The following is a 23968-nucleotide window of genomic DNA, read 5'->3' as shown; positions in this document are numbered from 1 at the left end:
CTGTCTGATTTGCTAAAGACAACTTGGGGGACATTCAGAAAGCTGACCTAGGAATCCATTCTGCTAGTTGCTTTGTGGTTTGTAGCTCAAATATTCTGGCTTTCGATTTGCTGACTTTAATTGCTTTAGGCTGTCCGTCTGGATGTCGTCTCTCTTGTTGCCCAAACCTTGTTTACTGTATTTTTCCACACACTTGCTTTCTGTAAAAAGGCCTTTAAATCTTGTTCTTATCTTGTCACATTTGCTGTGCATTCAAAGACAGAGGTCAGATGTCAAGATGTCTCTTTTGAGGAAACTTGTTTACTTTTCTTTCTCTGACTTCAGAGTGAGAGAATTTGTTACAATCCTGCTGATTATCCATATAAGAGGAAAGGGTGTAGGATATTATATTTTTTCTAGCACACAACAAAAAAATTGAACTGTGCTGATGTTTCAGAATATATCAGAATTAGTAAAAATGAAGCACTTTTTTGTGTAATTCTGAAGTGTGGTGGAAACAAATATTTGAATACAATCAAAACACTTCACTACATTAAGTGATAACATTTGCACACATTATCGTTCGTGTGCATTAAAACCCTATTTTGGTGCACTTGTAATGGTCATTTCAATTTAAAAAGTGTTGTCTGCTATGGCAGTGCGCTACCACACCATGCATACTCCACACTATGCATCTCAACTCCACACCACACCCTTCCACTCTATGCCATGCCATTGTACGACATTCCACTCTACGACATGTCACTCCACGCCCCTCCACTCTACACCACTCCACCCCAATCTACACCACTCACTCCATGACACAACACTCACCCCACTCCACTTTACCCCTCTCCATTCCAATCTATTGCACTCCACTCCAATGTATCCAAATCTACCCCACCCCAAATCGCTACAGTCTACCATATACCACTCCAATTTACCCACCTCACTTCAATCTACTCCACCCACTCCAATCTACTCCACCCCTCTTCAATCTACTCCACCCTGCTTCAATCTACCCCACTCTAACCCAATCTACCCCACTCCAATATAGCCAAATACACCCACTACTGTCCAATCTACCCCACACCACCCCAATCTACTCCACTCCAGTCTACCCCACTCCGTTTAACCCATTCAACCCTACCCCAATCTACCCCAGTCCACCCACTCCAGTGTACCCTAATCCACTAGACTCCACTACAGTCTATCCCACTCCACTCCAGTCAAATTTACCCCACCCATTCCAATTTGCCTCACTCCAAACTCCACTGCGATCTATCCTTCTCCTCATCACTATAATGTACCACAATCTACCCCACACCAATCTGCCACAATCTAGCATCTCCACTCCAATCTACCACACTCCAGTCTACCCCACTCAAATCTGCCCAACTCCACTTCTCTATCCCACCCCACTAAATCTCCCCACTCCACCCAATCAAATCTCCCCCATCCCAATCTACTCTACTCCATTCTGCCCCTCCCCCCCAAATTCGGCCAACCCAATCTACCCCTATGGACTCCAATCGACTCCACTCAACCCCATCTACCCCAATCTATTCCACTCCACTCAGCTTTAATCTATTGGACTCCCCGCGAATCTACCCCACTCCCCAATCTACCCCACCCCACACCACTCCACCCCAATCTACTGCTCTCCACATTAACCCAATCTACCCCCACTCCATTCACCCTACTATAATCCACCCAATCTAACCAACTTTAGTCTACCCCAGTCCACTCCAATCTATCGGATTCTACTCAAGTGTATCCCACTCCACTCTGATCTACCCCACTCCATTCTTCCCCAATCTACCCCACTCCAATCTTCCCCAATCTACCCCACTCCAATCTACCCCAATATATCCCACTCCACTCCTATCTTCCCTATTACTATCTGACCCACTCTAATCTACTCAAATTCAATCTACCCCACTCCATTATGCCATACTAATTTATCCAACTCCCCCACTTGTGGAGGGAATTTCTAACGCATACAGGACTTCCGATAGGCTCAGGCAAGTCAGCTGACCTTCAGCAGATCTCTCCACATAAAAATGATGCCTCTCTATACGCGCAGCGGACGCGCCCATCGGACGCGCCTAGCGGGCGCGCCGAAGGCAAGCCCATCTGCGCCCATCCACGCCAGATCGGGCCCAGAACCCCTGCCTCTTTTTCCCCCGCTCCCATCCAATACTCACAAGACAGCCTCACTCAAATCAGACAGGCCCCAAGCACAACATGCAAACACTCCATCACTCTAGAGAACAGGCATCAGAAATGCTCCCTCTGCCCTTATGAATTTTCTGTAACAACAGGAAATGAATCGAAGGGAGAGAATCCGTTGAACATGGCACTGCTTAATTGTAGATCCATGTCAAAGCACGCGACTGAAATCGCCTTGCTACTACAAGATAAGGCTCCTGATGTGCTATTCCTTACGGAAACTTGGTTAGTACCCAACTCAGACCCAAATGTAGTCCAAGCACTTCACTCGGGCTATCTAATCCAGCGCGTCAATAAAATATGCAGCAAAGGGGGAGGATCGCCATTATATACAAAGACCATCTAGTCTGCCGTATTCTGGGCAGCTCCCTTTCAGATTGCAAAAATGACCACTTCTCTATCACACTCACCACCTCAGTTACATTTGTCGGGATCCTCCTCCACCGCCCCCCGAGAGCTCTGAGACAATTCTGTAGCTCGCTACTCGAATCAGCACCTTCTCGAATCTCAACCTTCTAGGAGACTTCAATCTGCATTTCGATAGCCCCCAGGATAGAATAGCCAACGATCTTGCCCACGACCTCGCAGCAATATGAGATGCTGCCAAAAGTCCACTATGCTACTCTCACTAAAGGACACCTCCTGGACCCAATTTTCTCAAATATCACAGAACTAAAAGGAAAGACACCAGTCCCTCTTCCCTGGTCTGACCACTTCCTAATCCCCTTCGAATGGCAGTTAGCATCTCCCTGCCCAAATGTGCTAATTTCCTGCACTCAAGCCCGCCAATTGCCTAAATTAAGTACAGAGGAATGGACACAGGAGCTGCAAACCACCAAACCTCTGCATCATCCTGACCCTATAACAGCCAATCGAGAGTTCAACACATGGATTGAGAACTCACTAGACAAAGTACTTCCCAAAAGACCAACTACATAAAAAGCAGGCCCAAATAACTCCCCCTGGTACACACCTGAACTCCGATGCAAAAGACTGGAAAGAATATGGAGGAAAAATTTCTCAACGGATAAGAAATCCAACTATAGGGCATCTATTATCACCTACAAAGCCGCACTTAAAATGGCACAGGCATCCTACTACGAAGAAAAAATATCATCCTCCTCCAATGCACCCAAAGAAATCTTTCACATTCTAAAGACCGCCATGCCTACTCTAACTCTTTCTATCGTCAATCTAATCAACACCTCCCTGGAGTCAGGCTTAGTCCCCCAGGACTGGAAGATCGCAATGGTTAAAGCCCTACTGAAGAAACCCCACCTAGATCCCATGGAATTTGCTAACTACCGGCCCATTTCCTCCTCCCTGGCATCAGTAAGGTGGCGGAAAGATACGTGAACCGTCAACTCTCCGACTACCTTGAAACCCATAAACTACTTCATCACTCCCAGACGGCTTTCACCCAGGCCAGAGGACGGAGTATGCACTGATGGTGGTGGTGGAGGAGTCCAGAAAGATCTTGGACACCGAAGGGTCTGCAGCCATCCTCCTCCTAGACCTCAGCGATGCCTTCGACACACTGAACCACAACTCCTTGATACACCGGCTTGAAAGACTGGGAGTAACAGGAAGGGCCCTCTCCTGGTTGGAGTCCTCCCTCAAAGGAAGATACTTCCAGGTGTTTGAAGGTAATACCCACTCACACCCACTACCTCTGCAATGTGGGGTTCCCCAGGGCTCCTCCCTGAGCCCTACCCTTTTTAACGTGTACATGTCCCCACTGGCTGAAAGAGTCTCACCCTTCGGCATCCAGCATATTAGCTATGACGAGGACACGCAGCTAGTGGTGGCACTGAACCAGGTACAACAGGACCCCACAAACCTGAGCTTCTGTCTTAAAGAAGTCGCCTGTTGGATGAGTATGTCACATCTTAAACTCAATGGCGACAAGACGGAGCTCATGTTGCTGGGTAACAAAGCAACCTTCAACCCACACATGCTGTGGCCACCATGCATGGGGTCCGCCCAATCCCTAAAAATGAAATAAAAAGCCTGGGTGTCTGGCTTGACAACGAGCTTACCTTTAGAGTACAAGCCAGAAAAACTGCTGCCAGCTGCTTCGGCTTGCTGAGGTCAACACGCAAGATACTGCCCCTATTACCCGAGAGCTCCAAAAAAATCCTAGTCCAAGCTCTCATCCTGTCGAGATTGGACTATGGAAATGCCCTCTATTTAGGAACCCCCACCTCAGCGATCCGTAAACTTCCGGTGGTACAAAACGCTGCAGCTAGACTACTTACAGGTACCAACAACCGCTCCTCAGCCAAACCAGCCCTGAGAACACTCCACTGACTCCCGATGCAGGAGCGAATTCATTTTAAATCTCTGCATCACCCACAAAAACCTACAGGGAAAAGGTCCCATCATCCTCAATAACCTCATTAAACCTCATAAAGCATCCAGAAGCCTCCGTTCTAACGATCTACATCTGGTCGAGGTCCCCAGAATCAAGAGGTAACGCACCGGAGGCCGTCTCTTCTCCCACAACACCTCTAAACTTTGGAACTCTCTTCCCATCCGCCAGGAAGTTAACAACCTCTCATTCCGCAAACAACTGAAAACCTGGCTTTTCCCATAAATCTTCACCTGCCCCTCACTGCACATCCCCAGCGCTGGGATGCCCCCGTGTAGCCATGCGCTATATAAGAGCATTTACAATTACAATTGCACTCCAATCTACCCCAGTCCACCCCACTCCAATCTACTCCAATCCACCACCACTCCACTCTTTCCCAATCTACCCCATTACACCCTATCCCAATCTACCTCACTCCAATCTACCCCACTCCACACCACTAACGTATAGCCATGCTAAACAGCAGCCACACTAGTGTACATAATGGCTAAGACACATTTCCAAAGCCAATAGCTCTCGCATAGGCGAGACCTATTGGCTTTGCCAATGGATGTATGTATTGTCGGCATGAACCAAGCTCTGCCTAGTGCACCGCAGCCCATCACAGTGCAGCGCATGGCACAGATAGGGAATGGTGCTGTGGCGCGTTTTTGCCACCATTGAGAGGGGCAGGAGAGGTTGACTGCTTTCCCAGCTCAGAGTCACAAACCAGTCCCGCTTCTGCCGCAGTGCATGTCATTCCATAGTAAACAAACATTTGCAATACAATAGATCTTGCATTTGTGAGAGTTAGAGCTATTGGTTTTAAAAATAACGATGTCTTTTATCTATGTGTTTTGGTTTAGAGTGGATGTATGTTGTTTGGAGTGAAAATATGTGGTTTGTATTGGAAATCTTAGTTGTGGAATAGTGTGGTGTGGATTTGTGTGGTGTGTAGTTTAATGATGTGACATGATGAATAGAAAGGGGTGAGAGCTGCAGAGAATAGATTGAAAGAAAGATGGGGCTTGCCAGTATGTGCACGAAATGGTGAATGAACTCTAGATAGAGCAGAAAGAGTGTGTGAGAAAGAAAGAAAGAAGGGGAGAGTAGGCCATAGATGCATAGAGAGTGTACGCAAAAAGACCCTAAGAAGCGTAGGACAGCGTTTGAGGGAAGGAAACGTTCAAAAGGCACAGGAAAAAGAATTCTTCTTGAAGATCTGAAGTGAACTAATATGCCATATCAGAGTGGCGGAAAGAGTGCATATGAGAGAGAGAGATGGACAAGAAGAAGGGGCACTCGGAGGGTGGGGGGGATGAGAGGTGGGCTTTTGCACAGCGCGAGGTGATACAGGAAGGCAGCTTGTGTGCACAGGCAGTATAGAGAGGAGCTAGGGAGTGTGAGGGAGCGCTCAGGAGTTTGAGTTATGAGAGGATAGAATCTCCTATTGATAGTCTGATTTTAAAGTTGACTGAAAACAAATGTGGGAGCCCTGCAATAACCTTCAAACAGTTTGGCTGGTTTTGCACCAAATTTGGTAAACTTTAGGATATCTTCCTATACATTGTTCCTGTAAATCTGTCAAAGAACAGATCAGAAGGTTGGACAGATCTGCTAAATCAGCACCAGTTTCCTTGCGAGATATGGGCTTTATTTTTGATAATGGCCTGAAACGGGTTCCTTATTTTCATTTTCGGATGCAATATCTCGTTGGTTTTAGAGTAACTTTGAGACGGCACCTATGCAAATACGCCATGGAACGTCACTGTATTTATTTACAAACTTCAAGTTCTGGTAGAATTCGACTTTTTACACTAGAAAACGTCTTCGTCATTGGGATATCTATATAGATAGCCTTCAGAACTGTTGAATCTGCCCTTGTTTTTTAAATTAATTTTAGCAGGTCGGTTGCTAATTGTTCATAGTGACGGGAACAGCACACTTATAATGCTGATTCAATCACTTAACCGTCCTTGAATCTCTTTTCACGTGAAGGTGTTGAATCCGGAATAACAGTATTGATCAATAAAGCTCACAGTTCTGTGGACATTCCTAGTAGGTACAGAAAAGAAAGAGGTAGGCTTTGCTAAATAGGTGTACACATAGTCAAAAACTCGTTAAACCTGAGACAATAAATGTTTGTTTAATGAGAAGAGGGGGCAGAGTGATGGGTTAATTCCAAATTCAAAGTCACTGGCTTCTAACCACCAAGGTAACTCTGAGCTAAGCACTCATTGCTGCTATCTGGTGTGATCTGCAACTCAGAAGAGAAACTGCTGACAATGTTTTTCACACCTTTCCAATGTCGACGGACTGAGAACTTTTAAATTGTGAAAACGAAAATCTCGTTTTTATTGCTGAAAGCTGGGCTCCATCCCTTCCTTCTCCCTACCGCCCCTCCCCTAGGAGCTGGGAAGATGATTCAGGTGAGGGGGGAGTAGGGGATCTGACCAGTGAATGAAAACAAAATCCACACACCCTCATCTTCTCTGTAATCTGCACTTTTCAACAGAAAAATTGTTTCTAGCTCAAACGGATCAAAAGTTACTATACACTCTGTGACATATTGCCGAGCAGTGAAAGGCACTTAGCAAATGTTGACTGGTCATTTTCTGTGGAACATTTCTGTATTTGGGTGGGAAAGTGGTATCAATGAGGTGAAAACTTTGCCTAGATAGTGTTAACATGTGTAAAAATTCCAAGATAACAAGATAATACTAACACTAATTGTGCTGCATCATGCTGCATAATTTGCCTTGCCTTGCTGTATAATTTAGTTAACCATGCCCCATAATTTTGTAGTCTCCCTACACATAATGCCAGTGTCCCTGGTTATCATGTACTTATCCTGCACTCCGAGCCAGAGGAGGCTTTGTGGGGGCACAGCGGCAATGTGTTTGAAGTGAGTGACGTCAGAAGCTAAAGCTCTAACACAAGCAGTGTACGTTGAAGATGTTTTTAACTTCTTCTGGTGTTTGCTTCTGTTTTAGACCTCTGCATGGGTTCTATAACATCATGGCCCAAAATCCTGTTTTGACAGTTTGGTGGGAAAATGTGCCTTATGATTTGTACACAATGTATTAATCATACACTTCACTGCCAACAGTGCCTTTTCTGGCATTCATCCTTCCAAAGTCAATTACACCTCAGTTTCATTGATAAAATAGGCAGTGTGGCCTTTAAATGTACAGTCATCTTTTGCAGTTTCCTCCTTTTACTGTATAAAGGCATTATTGTTATCAGCCTGACATCCTTAAACTCATTCCCTCCCAGAAAAATTGGCTAACTGCAGTCAAAATATTAATGGCTATGTGTACGTTTTACCAGTTCTGGGCATGTGGAGGCTGCTAAGTAAACGAGCACCATTAAGCTGCTGGGTAGATTGTGCTGATGGTGTAATACAAAAACCCAATGCTCTTCACAGCGCTATAAAGGTACCGCTGGAGACCGGAGGAGAGGAAGGGTTTCCGCTTTTCCGTTTGTTTATCGAAGGGGGAGGGGCCAGCCTCGGCTTGTGTTGGGCTTGCAGTGCTTAATTTGTAAAATAATGAGTGCCAGGGCTCTGACCAGGTGGCCAATGCAGCTTGCACCACCCATCGCCCTTGTCATCGCTGCCAAAACAACTACTAACCATCTCTCTCGCATGTAAATGCAACCGTTCCGATTATTCCAGGTCCACCAAGCTAAAGGAAAGGCTGGGGCGGCAGGTATTAGCAATTTTAATGTATTTTGTAGTCCTAAACTACAGTTCTACTACTCTCTAAATTAGATGAGCAGCACCACCATGTGTGGACTGTTTTAAGTATGGCGTTAACAGTTAGGTGCCGAGCACCGGAAACTAATTAAGTGCCCATGCTGAGCACCAGAAAGCACTGGCTCAAATTAAGCACTGGGCTTCAGGCCCCAAGAGTCAAGATTGCATAGCCTATTGGGCTCAAAGGGCTTCAGCCTCCCCTGTCGTGTATGTCAGCCCGGGCTGAGACAGCTTCCCGGGCTGGCGACCGTCTTATTGCAGCCGCACCCAAGTACTTCACAGGTCTTTAAAAGTCCATTTACTTGTCAACAAGACTTTGTTGTGTTTTCATCCCTTTTTAGAGGCCCTGCATCTCCACTCTGCCTATTGCTGGAAGAATTAGCCACCCCCCGAAATTTTTATTAGCCCCCTACCCCGAAATTATTCTCTAGATTCGCCACTGCCAAGAGGACCTCAAGTTGAGCCAGAGCCTTTAAGGGCTGGCCCACCTCTAATGCACAATCTGTGTATTTCGGGTGCCTGACCGTGCTCAGTTTAAGAGGAGGCAGACGATGAAAGTGACTCACACTTCTCCTAAGGAGCACTGTCTGTTAGCTCTGTTCACCAAAGGTAGGACCATTATCAAACATAAACAAGAGCCACCTTCAGACGGAATGGCTGCTCCTTCTTCTGAAGTAGCTATAGGCAGGCCCCACCAGTGCCTTGTTCAAAACGGGTGACTTGAATCTTGTATTGATTAATCTACCCTGCCGAAAGCCACGAGCAAGCGCTTTGTAGCTAAATTTAAATGACTAGGGGGAGGGGGTCGGTGAGGACGACAACTGTAAACATTTTAATGCACCAAGGTTTTTCGACTGCAGCTAGCAGGGTATTTCGAAATGTTACTTATTCAGGGCATTGTGATAAGTGCGCGGCCGTGTCCGGTGAGTGACCTGGTATTCTGGGGGCTAGCGTACAGAGCTAATGATTCAGTATAAAAGAAATGCACTGCGCCATTGATGACCCTACGCGTTCCCCACAGTGGAGAAAAAAAAGTGTCTTAAAAAAACATACAAGAAAGCCAGAAGTGTTGCGCTGCTTTAAAAATAATATATATAAAATGGGGCAAGTTCAGAAGAAAATAAAGTTGCACAGACACTATTGCAAAAGCGTGTCGCGTTGCCAAATAAAAAGTTAATGTACATGAAAAAGTGCAAGTTGGCCCTATTTGTAATAAAAATGTAAAAGTGGGTGCCGTGCTGAAACCGTAGTGCTGTGCCCAGAGGCAAAGCAGGCTCCCTTGCAGGAAAGCACGTCGTGGGTGGAATAGGGGAAAATTATTAAAGAAAATAGTGCTCACAGAGTGTAGGTAGAACAGACCTAGTAACGACACAAGTAAAAAGTCCAGTCCTCATGGGAGGTTACAGATACAACACAAGTAAAGCGTTCAGTCCTCATGGGAGGTTACTCTCGTAAGGTTTGCAGAACAAGAGCGGCATATTATGCCAATGAAATCAGTAACAGCTCCAATACCTCGAAAGCTGTATTTAAAATTTTGAAAGACCTCACTGCAAAAAAAAACGTTAAAACCACTACCATTTCTCCTGACCTCTGCAATAATATGGCTAATTTTTTCACCAATAAGATCAAGAAAATTTATGACACCTCTCCAAAATTCCCGCAGCCTTTGGCCATTTCTGACCCTACCAGGCCCTCTCTCTCCTCCCTTCCTACACTCGAGCGAGAGAGTTTCCTAGAAATCTGCAAAAAGATTAAATCTGGCTCCCCGGCAGATCCCCTAAAACTGGATACCGTCTGTGAAGCCCACGAATTTATCACTGAACACATCCGAGACATCATCAATCTGTCTCTTTCCACCGCCAAAGTTCCCTCCAAATGGAAGCAGGCTTGGGTTTCCCCCATCCTAAAAAAAACCCACTTTAGACCCCTCGCTTCCTGAGAACTTCAGGCCCATCTCCTTGCTTCCCTGGCCTGCCAAAATCATCGAGGCACATGTCAACAACATTCTGTCCGACTTCCTCCTTTCCAATAACATCCTGGATGACTCCCAACACGGGTTTAGAGCTGGTCATAGCACCGAGACCGCCTTGCTCAGTGTTTCAGAGGATCTCCGTACCATCCTTGACACCGGCGGTACGGCAGCACTGGTCCTGTTGGACCTTAGTGCTGCCTTCGATACGGTGTCACACGAGGTCCTCTTGACGAGATTGGAGGAAATTGGAATCACAGGGACAGCCTTGGGATGGTTTAGAGACTTCCTTTCCAACAGGTCTTTTAGAGTCTCTACCCCCCCCCCTTACATCTCTGAGGAACATAACATTGGACAGGGAGTGCCGCAAGGCTCTTCCCTGAGCCCCACCCTGTTCAATGTATATGTCCGCCCTCTGGCGGAGGTGGCTAGAAGAAACGGACTTGCACTGGTATCCTATGCAGATGATACCCAGTTGGTGGTGGCTCTTAATGACAACAGTGGTCTGGAGGCTCATCACTTTAAACAGACACTCACTGACATCACCAACTGGATGACGGCGAATTTCCTTCAATTAAACGCCGGGAAAACTGAGATACTGCTCTTGGGGAAAAACACTTCGTCCTGGGGTGACAACTGGTGGCCTGATGTCCTAGGCCCACCCCCTATGCCAAAGGAATGCGTCAAAAATCTGGGAGTCTGGGTGGACTCTGCTCTAAAGTTCACTCACCACACTAAAAAAGTAGCTGCCACGTGCTTTGGCATCTTGCGTAACATCAGGCCCATTTTGAAGTTCTTTGACTGCCGCACTCGCCAGTTAATTGTCCAGGCGACCATCCTTTCCAGACTGGACTATGCCAGCTCTCTCTTATTGGGGGCAAATCTGGCTGAAATCACCAGATTGCAGAGAGTCCAGAATGCGGCAGCCAGGGCTCTGGTAGGTCTCCCTCGCCATTCTTCGGTATCTGGAGCCTTGGATAAACTGCACTGGCTCCCGGTGGGCAAAAGGATCCAGTTTAAGGCACTGTGCTTAGCCTTTAAAATCTTTAAAACTGCCTCTCCCCCAATGTTGCGCCCGCTTTTGTCAGAGTACATTCCTAGAAGATCGCTTCGCTCAGAGGGGCAACATCTTGCGATCGTCCCCCGCACTAGACTGGCCAGAGTAGGCGGCCGATCCTTCAGCTTCCTGGCTGCCAAGTTATGGAATAGTCTGCCCGAAGCTATCTGCGGGATACAGGACCTCTTAGCCTTCAGAAAGGCTGTCAAAACTCATCTTTTTCAATAACTGTTTCACCTTCTGCGCCTCTATCTCTCTGTAAACTGTCTATTCGCAGCGCCGGGACTCCCCTTGGCTGGGGCAGCCGTGCGCTATACAAATCACCATAACATAACATAACATAACATAAAATAACAAATACAGACCAGGCGGTATTAAAGAGGGACTACTAAGCCTATGCTTGAATCAATAGCAACGATTTCGAAAAGACTGTAACAAGAGCCAAATTAAAAGATGGGCGTAAAATGGGCGGAGCTTCAAGTTCATACCTCAATACAGCATGTCTCGAAGAGACAGCCCTTGTGCTGCCCTGGCTTGACCTAAAAATGCGATTGCTTCTGCTTCAAGAAATATGCCATGAACTAGTAACTTGAAATAAATTATTGAACTGCAAACTACTACACATGAAAATCTCGAGACTTTGCCAGACCATTCCAACACTTAAAACAAAGCTTGCCAACATTTGTTAAATTATCCCTGCAGGTTTCCTGTCCTTATGTAATGTTTTCTCCTGCTGTATCTTAACTTAGTCGCATCAGATTGATCTCTAGTCGCGGTCATTGTGCAACGACCTCTTATTTACTTCCACTCCTTACCTGTAATTATAATTACTAGCCTTTTGTGAATTTTGTGTCCTGAATTCTTTGACGTCAAGTCTTGTGTTTGTTGTGTTTTGCAGTGATACCCCATAAGATCGGACGCGTCATTGAGGGGAGCCCCGCAGACCGTTGCGGGAAGCTGAAGGTGGGGGATCGCATCTCGGCGGTGAACGGGCAGTCTATAATAGAGCTGTCCCATGACAGCATCGTGCAGCTGATCAAGGACGCCGGCAACAACGTCACTCTCACCGTCATCGCAGAGGAAGGTAAGAAGCTTGCTCCACTTATGCTTATTTCATCAGGTTGGTCTCTCTTTCATATACAATTGTTTGATCTAAACTATTCTCAGATGTTTTCATTGTAAGAAATGGAAGCATCAGTTAATGGTCTGATATTTAAATCAATGGCTTGAATTTTATTGCTTGTGTTTGGAAGCGGCTGCTTTTAGCAAACCAGTGTGTTTATTACTTCAAAATGCAAGCAGTAAACTTCAAGCCAATTCGCATGCAATAAGCCATTTGCCAGGCCATAAAGGCTGGAATTCTACTGCCACAGAGCTAGCAGAAGCGTGCCTTGGAGACCACGCCACTGCACCGCATCAAAGCCAAGCCAATTTTCCTCAGCACAACATGCATTGCACACACGGAAAGTGTCCAGGAACTCTCCGCCTTACTTTAAGAAATTTCAATACAACAGGAGCAGCTGAGCAAGGCCCTCCTCTGTGTGCATTGCTCTTTTGTCGGCGGTACCCCACCGAGCCTAGGCTCAGCTTCCTCCCACCACCTGTTACCCTCATGAGCTTACCTTTTCTCCAGAAAGTCCTGCTGCTCCTTCAGCCTGTCGCTCTCCAGCTTCACGTGGTTGTAATCACTCACTGGTCAGCTGGTCCAGCTGTTAATGCGTCTTTTTGAACTGCTGCTGGTAAACGCCGCTTCCTTGGTCCTCCCGGGGCTTCAGAATTTTGAGCTCCACTAGGAGCTGCGCGTTGTGCTTCTTCAGGCTGTGCACCTTATCCATGAACGTGGCAAAGCGCTTGTTAAGCTGCTTCAGCTCAGCCTTCTTACTGGAGCAGCGGTTCCAGGACTTCCAGTTTTCTCCTGTGAGCAGGAAAACCTCAGTTAATGGTCGGACAGCAGCAATAGCTCTAAGCTGCTGGTAGACCAGTTGCGTTGGCGCTTATGCGGGATGACTCGACCTCCCAAGGTTTGTTCAGCATCTCAGTGGTCGCCTCAAATTCTGAGCGAGAGAAGCTAGACGTGGCCACGCGGGTCTCCGTAGAACTCATGGTGCTCTCCCGAGCAGAGGAAGTAACCTCTTAGAGGTCACTGAACTGTGATGCAGGAATGAACGTTACGTCTGAAGAACAGACATGGTACGTAATAGTCGATCTTACAGGTCTTTTGGCTGCTCGGGTAACCTTAAAATGTACCAGCCAAGAGCCACAAAGCTTTTGTGAGGCCCGTAAGCAGTGAACACGACGAGGTGTGTCTGCCTCGACGAGGCTCCGACGTCATGCTCGCACCTGGCTGGCTGGCAAGTACCACGTGCGTCTCGGCCAATCCAGCAGCGCCAGGATTGGCTTGAGCAGTGATACTTGCCGCTCATTAGGAGACCGGGGGCTGCGGCATAGAACAACCCTTGCTCTTCTTATGAGCAGCCTAGTGCTCATGTTCGGGGTAGTCGCACAATTTTTCAGCCCTAGACAGAACATGTGCACTCTTGCTGTGTGCTCGCCTTCGCCCACCACCTGACGATGTCATCACTTCACTTGCACAGCACTGAACTCCTGCTGCCCCGCCCCCCTTCTGATCCAACTGCCTCGGGCGGGCGTGGTCCGGTGGCCGGCCGGCCCACCTGGGATAATGGGATTGAATATCTATGTAAATGTGAGTGAGTGACGGCGCGCATGTAAATGATTAGTGGGGCAACGCCCAAGCGCACTAATGGACACACCGCCACTGCATACCTAACAGGCCTCGTGTCGTCATGAAGCCACATTGACCTCTTTCTGGGACCTGTTCAGGTTCTAGCAGACTAGGGTGACCAGAATTTAAAAGCCAATAACCGGGTGTAGAAGCAATGAATTCCAAGAAAAGGTATTCCAGTTAATTCAGGTTGTGGGTTTATTCCTTACAACTTAGCACGTCCTAATACATCATCTGTCTGCAGGAACTGCCTGCCAGTGAATCCACAAGTTCGTATTAGAACACAGAACCTAGCAATTCAAATGAGTACAACTACATGCTTAAAGGGAAATACACATTACAACTATGCACAGTTTAAAGGGAAATACAAAATGGTATGATTAAATAACAAAGCACATACTACATATCTTCCCTTTTACAAAAAAACAAAACAAAAAAAATTACTTATAAACTATAAACTCCTTAAATTTCATTGGTTTCTTCACAGTCCTTCCAAACGAGGATTTCTGATTAACACTCACATTTTTGTCTCTACCATCGTAACAAAAATAATCCTCTGCAATTACATTTTCTTCTAAAGAATTGGATGGTAAATCTAGATTGACGTGATTCTCATCCCACACATCCTCTATATCATCCTCATGCTTGTCAAAACACCAAAAATGCCCTCGAGACTCGTCCATGGAAACATGGCCAGAATCGCAAGGATTATTGACAACCGAAGGTTGTGTCAAAGCTAAGCGACTAAGATGCACTTCTCACTATTATTCAAGGTAACTGAATTCTGATGAATCTTAACAATTTTCTTTGGAGAACCAAACTTACTCTGCCCTTTACAAACCCTCCTAGGATTTTTAATAGAAACCCATTGCCCAACACGCAACCATGTTTTGCATCATAATAAACCTTATTTTTAGCTTGTGACAGAACAAGATTGGATTTTACCTCATCAATGTCATAAAAGCACATATCATTCTTCTTCATCCAACTAGGATTAGTCTTTGACAAAGGCTTTCTACACCTCATAAGAGAAAATGGACTAATGCCCAAAGATGGATGGGGTGTAACACGATAAGACCATAACATCTTCAACAATTCACTCTCCCATTCTAGTTTAGACTCGATGCACAATTGTAGAGTACTCTCAATAATTCTGTTAAGTCTCTCCACAACTCCATTGCAAGAAGGATGATACAATGGAGATAGCTTATGTTTAATCCCTTTGGATATGAAGAAACAATGCATTTCCTTGGATTTAAATTGTGCACCATTATCTGTAAGAACAGATGAAGGACAACTTTCTTGTACAACATTTTTTTCCAAAAATTCAATTACATTAACAGCATTAGCTTTGTTAACAACCTTTAACTCAAACCACTTTGAAAACAGATCCACCAACACAATATTACATTTTACTGTTTGATCAAACCAGCTGATAGGACCCATAATATCCATTGCCAAATCCTCCCAAGGAAGATTCGGAAAAGTGACTTCTCCCAGTGGTGGATTAAAAGTCTTCTTAGATTTATCTGAAATCTCACAATTGACACATTCCCTGACAAACATTTCTATTTTACAATCCATTCCTGGCCACCAATACTGATCCCTTACTCTAGACTTGGTTCGAGAAATTCCGGGATGACCTTCATGAGACAGCTGTATAATTCTATCCCTTAAAGATCCTGGAGAAATAATTTTATCACCTCTAACAAGAAAATTATCAGACACAGAGAGTTCGTCCCTGACCTCCCAAAAACCTCTCGTGACATCATCTACATTCTTAGAAAAATCATTCCAACCATTTATCACTTTAGACTTTACCATACTTAAAACACTGTCATTCGAATCAGCAGCAAACCATTGCTCCGATGAAACAGATTCTAAAACGTTGTCATTGGCAACAACATTAGCCACTGAAAAATCATTCCAAGAATTCCTATCCGCCTCAAAAATGGGTAAAGAAAATCTACTCAAGAAATCTGCAGTGACATTTTTAGCCCCTGGAACATACTTAACCTCATACAGGAAGTCCTGTAAACGCATAGAAAGCCTAGCAATCCTAGCAGTACCTTTCAAAAGACCATCATTAGTCAGTAACTTTGTAAGCGGCTTGTGATCAGATCTCACGTAGAAGAACTTACCCCATACAAATTTCATAATATGTTCCAGTCCCCACACAACAGCCAATGTTTCCCTCTCAATTACGGAATACTTTTCTTCCGCGGGCGTTAGAGACCTAGAAGCAAATGCAATTACTACTTCTTGATTTCGCTCAGACAATTGGCTCAAAACCGCTCCTAACCCCCTGGAAATAGCATCTGTGGTAACAAATGTGGTGGCAACTGGATCAAAACCGCAACACACAGCTTTCTTTATAATCTCAAAAGCCTGCAGACATTCCTGAGACCATACAAAAGGGACCTTGTTCTTCAGTAAACCCCTCATGTGATATGTTTTTTCCGAAAAGTTCGAAACTAATTTAGAATAGAATTCTGCTAAGCCCAAGAATGATCTCAAATCATCCTTGGACTTAGGAGAAGGAGCATCTAAAATGGCCCTAATCAATTTAGTTTTAGGTCTAATGCCCTACTCCTCAATTTCATGTCCTAGGTATACCACTTTATTTTCAGAAAATGTGCATTTTGAAATCTCAGCAGTAAGACACCTTCACTAGGGATACGTAGAACATTCCTTAACCTAGAATCATGTTGTGCAGCATTCTTTCCCATGATGAGTATATCATCTTGAAAAAAGATAATTCCATGTAAATCCCCAAAAAGCTGTGTCATAAGTCTTAGGAATAGCATAACTTCTCAATCTGATGAGATGCGAAAATCCTTTAAATTTGCCGATCTTAACTGAAAATACGTCGGGGAAACTACTTTAAGACCCAATTTTTTGTGCTCACACCTTCACCAGTAACCAGAACTTGTTCAGGGCTGTTGGGATCAAGAATAATATGTAACGATTTCTGATCCCTCCAACCCAGAACGAATGGACCACACACAGCAATATACAATTTACAAAAAGCGGGTCGACTTTTAAACTTGAACACTAAAGAATGAAATCCCAACATTTCAATTTTGTTACCGGTAAAGCTGTCAGGTGAAACATCAGTAGGTTCAAGCTGAGGGCCTAAATCATTAACTAATTCTTTCTCCCACACATCTTTGTTAATGATTGTGAAAGGTGAACCAAAATCTGCTTCCACCTGCACAGGAATTCCCCCAAATTTAACAGTACATAAGGGTTTACTCTTAACATTCTCATCCACGCTCAAAACAATATTACAGTGAATTGTGCCTGCGGAATGAGATGAAGAATTATTAAAATCAGAATCATCGTCAGAAGAGTCGGTGTCATTAATACAAGACACCTTAGGTCGTTGAGACGAACTTCTGTTGCAAACTTTAGCATAGTGTCCCAAAACTCCACAATTAGAACACTTCACCGACCTAGCAGGACACTTGTCAAACCCTGCGTTGTGATTTTTATCCCCACAACAATAACATGCAAAAGAAGAAGACTCATTTTTATTGTAAGTTTGCTTAAAGAACGGTTTCTGATTGAAGGATCTCTTTTGAAGGCTCTTATTAGTTTGAAAATTTATGTAGTTCTTCTTTTTAGACACCTCACTACTGCTTTTGTCGACAGACACTTTGCTAACAGTGGAAGCAGAAGTGATCGAAGATTCCGACTGTTCTGAAAGAGCTTTAGAACTCCTATCCGAAAGTTCAGCCTTTGTCAATAATGTAATTACATCCTTCAAACTAGATTCTCCTTCAATCCAAAGTCTTTCCTGGATACTTTTATTCCTAGAGCAAACGACAACCTGATCACAAATGAGTTCTTCATGCAAAACACCAAATCTGCAATGCATGGCCAACAGCTTTAATTGTGAAACGTACTCCTCCACAGATTCATTCTCCAACTGTTTTCTTTTGAAGAATGCTCGCCTAGTAACACCAATACATACAGTAGGTGAATAATGTTCAGTCAAATCAGATAGAGCTGCATTAAAATATTTCAATATCACCTGATCTCTCTGGCTTCTGCATCTGATTGTAAATCCTTAATCCTTCTGGACCAAGACTATGCAAAAGTTTCCTCATCTTGCGTTCAGGAGTTAAAGTTCCAACATTATCTTCTAAAGTGGCTATATAATTAAGGAAATAATCCTTCCACTCGGACCACTTGATAATTGGTTCACCCGGAGAAGTCAAAAATTATTTTGGTGTACTGATGTTAATATTTATGCATGAAGAAGATAACAAGCTGCTTGAAGTAGAACTATTTGAAGCAGAATTGCCACTAGAATTATTATTACTCATTTCGTTGAAGAAGGAGAAGAAAAATAATAATTGAAATATAATTGAAATGAAAACAAAATAACCGGAATAAACTTACAATGCTGGTTAAATCTGTGCGAGCGCTGTTTAAATCTGTAGAAGAACCGAAGAAACGAAGAACTGACGTGCCCAAATGCTTTAAAACTCTTCAGAAGAATCCAAAAATGGAGGCACGCACACACGTGATTTACGCGACGTGACCTCCGACATGCGCTCACTTGCTGTGCCTCAAAGGTTGCTATGCAACACCAACGCGGAAACAGAAGCGCTCGTTGAGAGCACAACACATGTTGCCAAGTGCTGCAATGATTCGAGTCTGCGCGCAACAACGTAGAAGAGATTCGAAGAAAAACAAACACAGGATGAGTACGTTTAACAAACTAAGAATTCTGTAAAGTGAAAAAGAGAAAGAAAAAAAAACTTAAACCTACTCACGAATCGTAGAAAAGTCTTAAAAATTGAAGCAGTGTAACCTGCAATAGTAGTCTATCCGGAGAATTCCTTCCTGAGAAACCGTTTGAAAACTCCTTAAATGGTTTAAAAATAGTAGGTCTTGGATCTTTGTTCTTTAATGATCCCTATCGTCGCCAATTTGTAGAAGCAATGAATTCCAAGAAAAGGTATTCCAGTTAATTCAGGTTGTGGGTTTATTCCTTACAAATGAGCACGTCCTAATACATCAGCTGTCTGCAGGAACTGCCTCCCAGTGAATCCACAAGTTCGTATTAGAACACAGAACCTAGCAATTCAAGTGAGTACAACTACATGCTTAAAGGGAAATACACATTTCAACTATACACAGTTTAAAGGGAAATATAAAATGGTATAATTAAATAACAAAGCACATACTACAACGGGACATTTCATAAAAACAGAAGAAGGACTACAATTTTACTTCAAGTGAGTGCACAGATGACAGCGCTCCCCAGCAGCAGAGAATTGCAGAACAGGCAGTAACAACATACATAAAATACATTTTTTAAACCCAGTAAGCTTGCCTGTTAATTAAATTGCCTTCTTGAAAAAACTACTAACTATTCCTGCTTTGTAAAACATAAAAAATCACCTCCCTCCATTTTCAGACGACCCTCTCTAAAAACTGGGACAAAAGCTAAATTTCCTGAAATCTGCCGGGACAGCTGGTGAAAACCGGGACTGTCCTGGCAAATCCGAGGTGCATGGTAACCCTATAGCAGACTCTTGTTGATAAAGGCAGCTTTCAGGTCGCCCCTTAGCTTCAGGATACCCGCCTTCGAGAAGTAGCCCTGTTAGGAGTCGACCAGTCAAGGCGTCGTACTGTGGCATGATATGATTGCAGGAGTGTGGAATAATTGCCCTCATCAGGGCAAGGCTTGGTTAGCCCTATTTTGCAGCACGTTCTGTTCCATTCTCGTATTAATCTTGGAGTACACTTCATGAATTACCATGACATCTGCACCGCTTGCCACACTGGATCTGTGCAGTTGACTTCAACGCTTACGCATATCTTGAAAGTGCCAATACCGTAAAGTCCCTGCTGATTTCTAAAAGGAAGATTCCAGGTTTGGGGCAGTGTTTTACTGAGCAAGTATACTTATCCACACGCTTTTAAATTGCTTGCTCTGTTTAGTTTGGAATCATGCCTTATTTCAATATCATTTTTAATTTTTTTGTTAACCTGCCCTTGGTTGATATCAACAAAAACAGAAAGCTAAGACTGGTCTTGGTCTATTTTGGAGAATCTGTCATTGAGGTTGCATCATCTAACTCAGCACAGAAGCCACCACCCTTCTTTGTTCTCAGAGCTCAGGGGCTCTGTCCCTCTGAAAAACTCATTCGCCCATACTCTCACTGTCTTTTTGGTCTTCCAGTTGTGAACAGGTACTTATGTTAACTGACAATGTTGTTAACGTGTACCTCTAAACGGCATTCTCTGTAAATTAATCTACAGCTTGTTTACTTGTTTAAATTGCGCAGTTTTAAAAAAAATTGCATAGAGCAAACAGACATTCCATACACATTAATAACACATTTACATTTAGCTTGTTTGCACACAAAAAAACATTGATTCACCTACCATAAAAGAGCTCATAGGGAAGCAAAGTGGTGCATTGTGGATCAAATGTTCCAAAATAAGTACATGATTACATTTTTATTAGTTTATCAATCAATCAAGCAGTATTTATATAGCGTGGCATAACACCTCTGAGGGTATCCAGGTGCTGAAGTTCCATATGCCTTTAATCTAAGAGCCAGGTTTTGAGTCCCTTCTTGAAGTTGGCGAGTGATGGCGAGGTTCAAAGGTGGAGGTCGTTCTAGGACTTGGCAGCGAGGTAGGAGAAGGAATGACCTCCACTGTGTCTTTGAAAGCAGGGGACTTATGCAAGGGAGCTGGAGCAGAGTTGTCTGGCTGGTTGGTGGATGGTCACGCTGTGGTGGATGTAGGTTGGTCTGATGTTGTGAAGGGCTTTGTAGGCATGGGTTAGCCGCTTGAACTGGCTTCTCGTCTGGACACGGAGCCAGTGGAGGCTTCTGAGGTGGGGGTGAGGCTTGTCTGTTTGAGGAGGTTGAAAATGAGTCTGGCTGCAGTATTCAGTATGATCTGTAGTCACTCGAGGAGCTGGGTGGTGGTTCTAGCATTGAACGCGCTTCTGTAGTCATCGGCTGGTTACGAGGGCATAGGTGACTGTTTTTCTGGTGGTGTTAAGGATTCATCTGAAAATCTTTCCAAGCATACGGAGGGTGAGGAAGCCAGAGGATACGTCGTTGACCTGCTACTTCATAGTGAGCTTGCTGTCCAGGACAATGCCGAGGTTGTGGGAGTGGTCAGTGGGGGTTGGAGAGGGTCCGAGTTTGGTGGGCCACCAAGTGTCGTCCCACAGTGAGGTGTCCTTCTAAAGATAAGCACTTCGTTTTGTCTGTGGTCCGCTTCAGGCAGTTGGACCTCATCCAGTCAGCGACAATTGTCATGGCGTTCTGGAAATTGGATCTGGTGGTGACGGGGTCTTCCATGAGGGAGAGGATGAGTTGAGTGTCATTGGCGTAGGAGTTGATGTTGGACAGTGGAGTCATGTAGGCATTGCAGAAGGTAGGGCTATGGGATGAGCCTTGGGGGACGCCACAAATGATGCTCTTGGGCTCAGAGGTCAAGGGCAGTATGCAGTTTCTTTGCATGTGTCCTGTGAGAAAGGAAGCAATCCACTTAAGGGTGTCACCCTAGATGCTGATGTGGTGAAGTCTGAGTGTGATGGTATATGGTGTCGAAGGCTGCTGAGAGGATGGGGAGGATCAAGGCTGCTTTCTCATCTCGGTGGAGTAGGGCTCTGATGTCGTTAGTTGCAAGAATCAAGGTGGTCTCAGTGCTGTGGTTGGAGCAGAGGCCGAATTGGGAGACCTTAGGTAGGTTGTTTCCATCCAAGGGTTCGGTGAGCTGGTTGTTGATGGCTTTCTCCAGGATATTGCTGATGAAGGGGAGCAGCAAGTTGAGGTGGTAATTGTTGAAATCACTGGGTCGGCGGAGGGCTTCTTCTGGAGGGGTTTCAGCACTGCGTGTTTCCATATGTCTGGGCTTGTGGCCGTGGTGTTCGATGGGTTAAGGATGTCGGTGAGAGCTCTGCTGATTTCCTTCAGTCCCAGTTTGAAGATATAGTGTGGGCAGAGGTCCAAAGGGGGCTCCAGAGTGAATCAAGGTCATGATGGCTGTCATGCTCAGCCTGGTGAGTGGTTTCCAAGCAGTGAGCAGGTGGTGTGCATTCTTGGCAGGAGGTGGCCGAAGTCGGTGGGTTGATGGACGAAGTTGCTGAAGATGTTTGTTATCTTGTTGTAGAAGTAGTCCACCAGGGTGTCATAGAGATATTGGGAAGGGCGGATCGTGTTCTCTGTGGCAGAAGAACTCTCTATATGAAGGAGACTATTCGTTATAGATAACTTCCCTTAGAATTACCCTTAGGCATCAGACTGGATCCAGAGAATGTTTTCTCAGCAGTACCCCTGCATGTCGGTAGGTGGTGTAGGTTGACTCTGCGCTTGTCGTCGTGATTGCCGGGATGACGTTGTGGTATCTACTTAGATGCAGCCCCCACACGCTGACATCAGTTTGTTTTTTTCCATGCCAGCCAGCGCAGATCCGGAGAGAGTGGTACCCTTAGTCATTTTTTGGCAAAAAAAATTCTACTTTTTGTTCACCTCTTTTTTGAAGTCATACAACTCCTGGTGCAGGAGGCGGTGTCAAGCCGTCGACCTGGTTCCAAGCCTTATGACTCCGGTCACAAGCTGATGTTGGTCACCGATCTGCACCTCATGTGCCTTTGGTGTCTGGAGCGCAACCACAACCCGAAGTCGTGCTCTGGCTGCCTCGGAGCCTCCTGGGATGGCTCTGCGCTTCCCTCCCTTTCCGGGAGCCTGCACGTCCCCTGCCCAGCTTTGTGCTTTTTACAAAGCCCTCCACTCCATCTTTGGGTATCCCGACTCTGCTGGCGTGTCTTCGGGCCCCGCGGACTCGGGTGAGGTCTCTAGGACTTCGATGCAGAGGCTCCAGCCTCACTGTACCTTCCCCAGCGCTGATCCCTCTGACGACGTCTCCGCCGCCTCTGACACTGGTAGCGACCCGGGCCAGCGTCGACCCCAGCCTCCCTTTCAACTTGGGCACAGAGCCGGACCAGCATCAGAGGGTACTTTTGTACAGCTGTTCTTAGCTGGCATCCCCTATCACCCTGAATGGCAGCTAGAGGAGGTTGAGCTTAACCTAATAACATGTGTAATGTGTTTTTCGACACAAACTTGACAACACGTTTTTAATTGGTAAACCATTCTCCAAAATCGTTCGCCATCCTTGTACTAATGAACAGGGTGGTTGTGGTCTAATCGATTCTTCTTGTTTTAACTATCCCCTAGGAGGTTGCCCACCCACAACTTCTTTGTCCTGACAAAGACCCACTCTGTAAGGAACACACTCCTACTGTTAATCCGGGTCGAAACGTAGACTACATATTCAACGACCAACTCCGACCCCAAGCAAGACACTAACGGCTCCAGCGGAGTTAGGCCTTTGTTCATTAATTATAATTTGGACTCTTTATGAGCCTCATGGTGTGGCCCTTGGTTAAAGGGACCACGTATACATAGTCTTTAAATTGACAATAAGACTTGTCACTGAATGAATCAGATCATCCTTACCTTACCCTTGACACTCACCCTCCTCACTTCCCCCTCCCCGTTGTGAATGTGGGCACGTACATGTATAGAAATTTGTTATGTTTATAACCAAATGTATTATGAGTTTCAACTATTGAATAGGATGTAAATGCAAAATCTGAATTAAACTCTTTTGCATTCGTACTGATAACTATCCAGGTCCTCTTGACTTTAGTGGGTTTAACCCTGTTTTCCTTAACCAACCCAATTGTAAATAGGTTTCTTAAGGGCATTACTCACCTCTTTCCTCCTAATCCTTTCATAATGCCCTAGTGGGACTTGAATCTTGTCTTAACTTAACTTATGTGCGCTCCTTTCTAGCCACTACATAATTGTCCTCTCAGACTCTTGACTTTA

The 23968-nt window shown here is 45.0% G+C and overlaps 1 protein-coding gene across 2 annotated transcripts in view; it reads left to right on the top strand.

The window, feature by feature from the left end:
* The window catches only part of MAGI3 (membrane associated guanylate kinase, WW and PDZ domain containing 3), a 1323293-nt gene that overhangs the window by 1106579 nt on the left and 192746 nt on the right, over positions 1 to 23968 (top strand). For both annotated transcript variants that reach the window (XM_086923326.1, XM_086923327.1), the window contains exon 16: positions 12246 to 12431. In XM_086923326.1, coding sequence (XP_086779452.1) covers positions 12246 to 12431 — 186 coding nt within the window. The remainder of the gene's footprint in view (positions 1 to 12245; positions 12432 to 23968) is intronic.

This window comes from Lissotriton vulgaris, chromosome 5, assembly GCF_964263255.1.
Source record: "Lissotriton vulgaris chromosome 5, aLisVul1.2, whole genome shotgun sequence".
Lineage (NCBI taxonomy): Eukaryota > Metazoa > Chordata > Amphibia > Caudata > Salamandridae > Lissotriton > Lissotriton vulgaris.
Note: the sequence above shows the minus strand (reverse complement) of the source record. Positions and strands in the feature narration are given on the sequence as shown.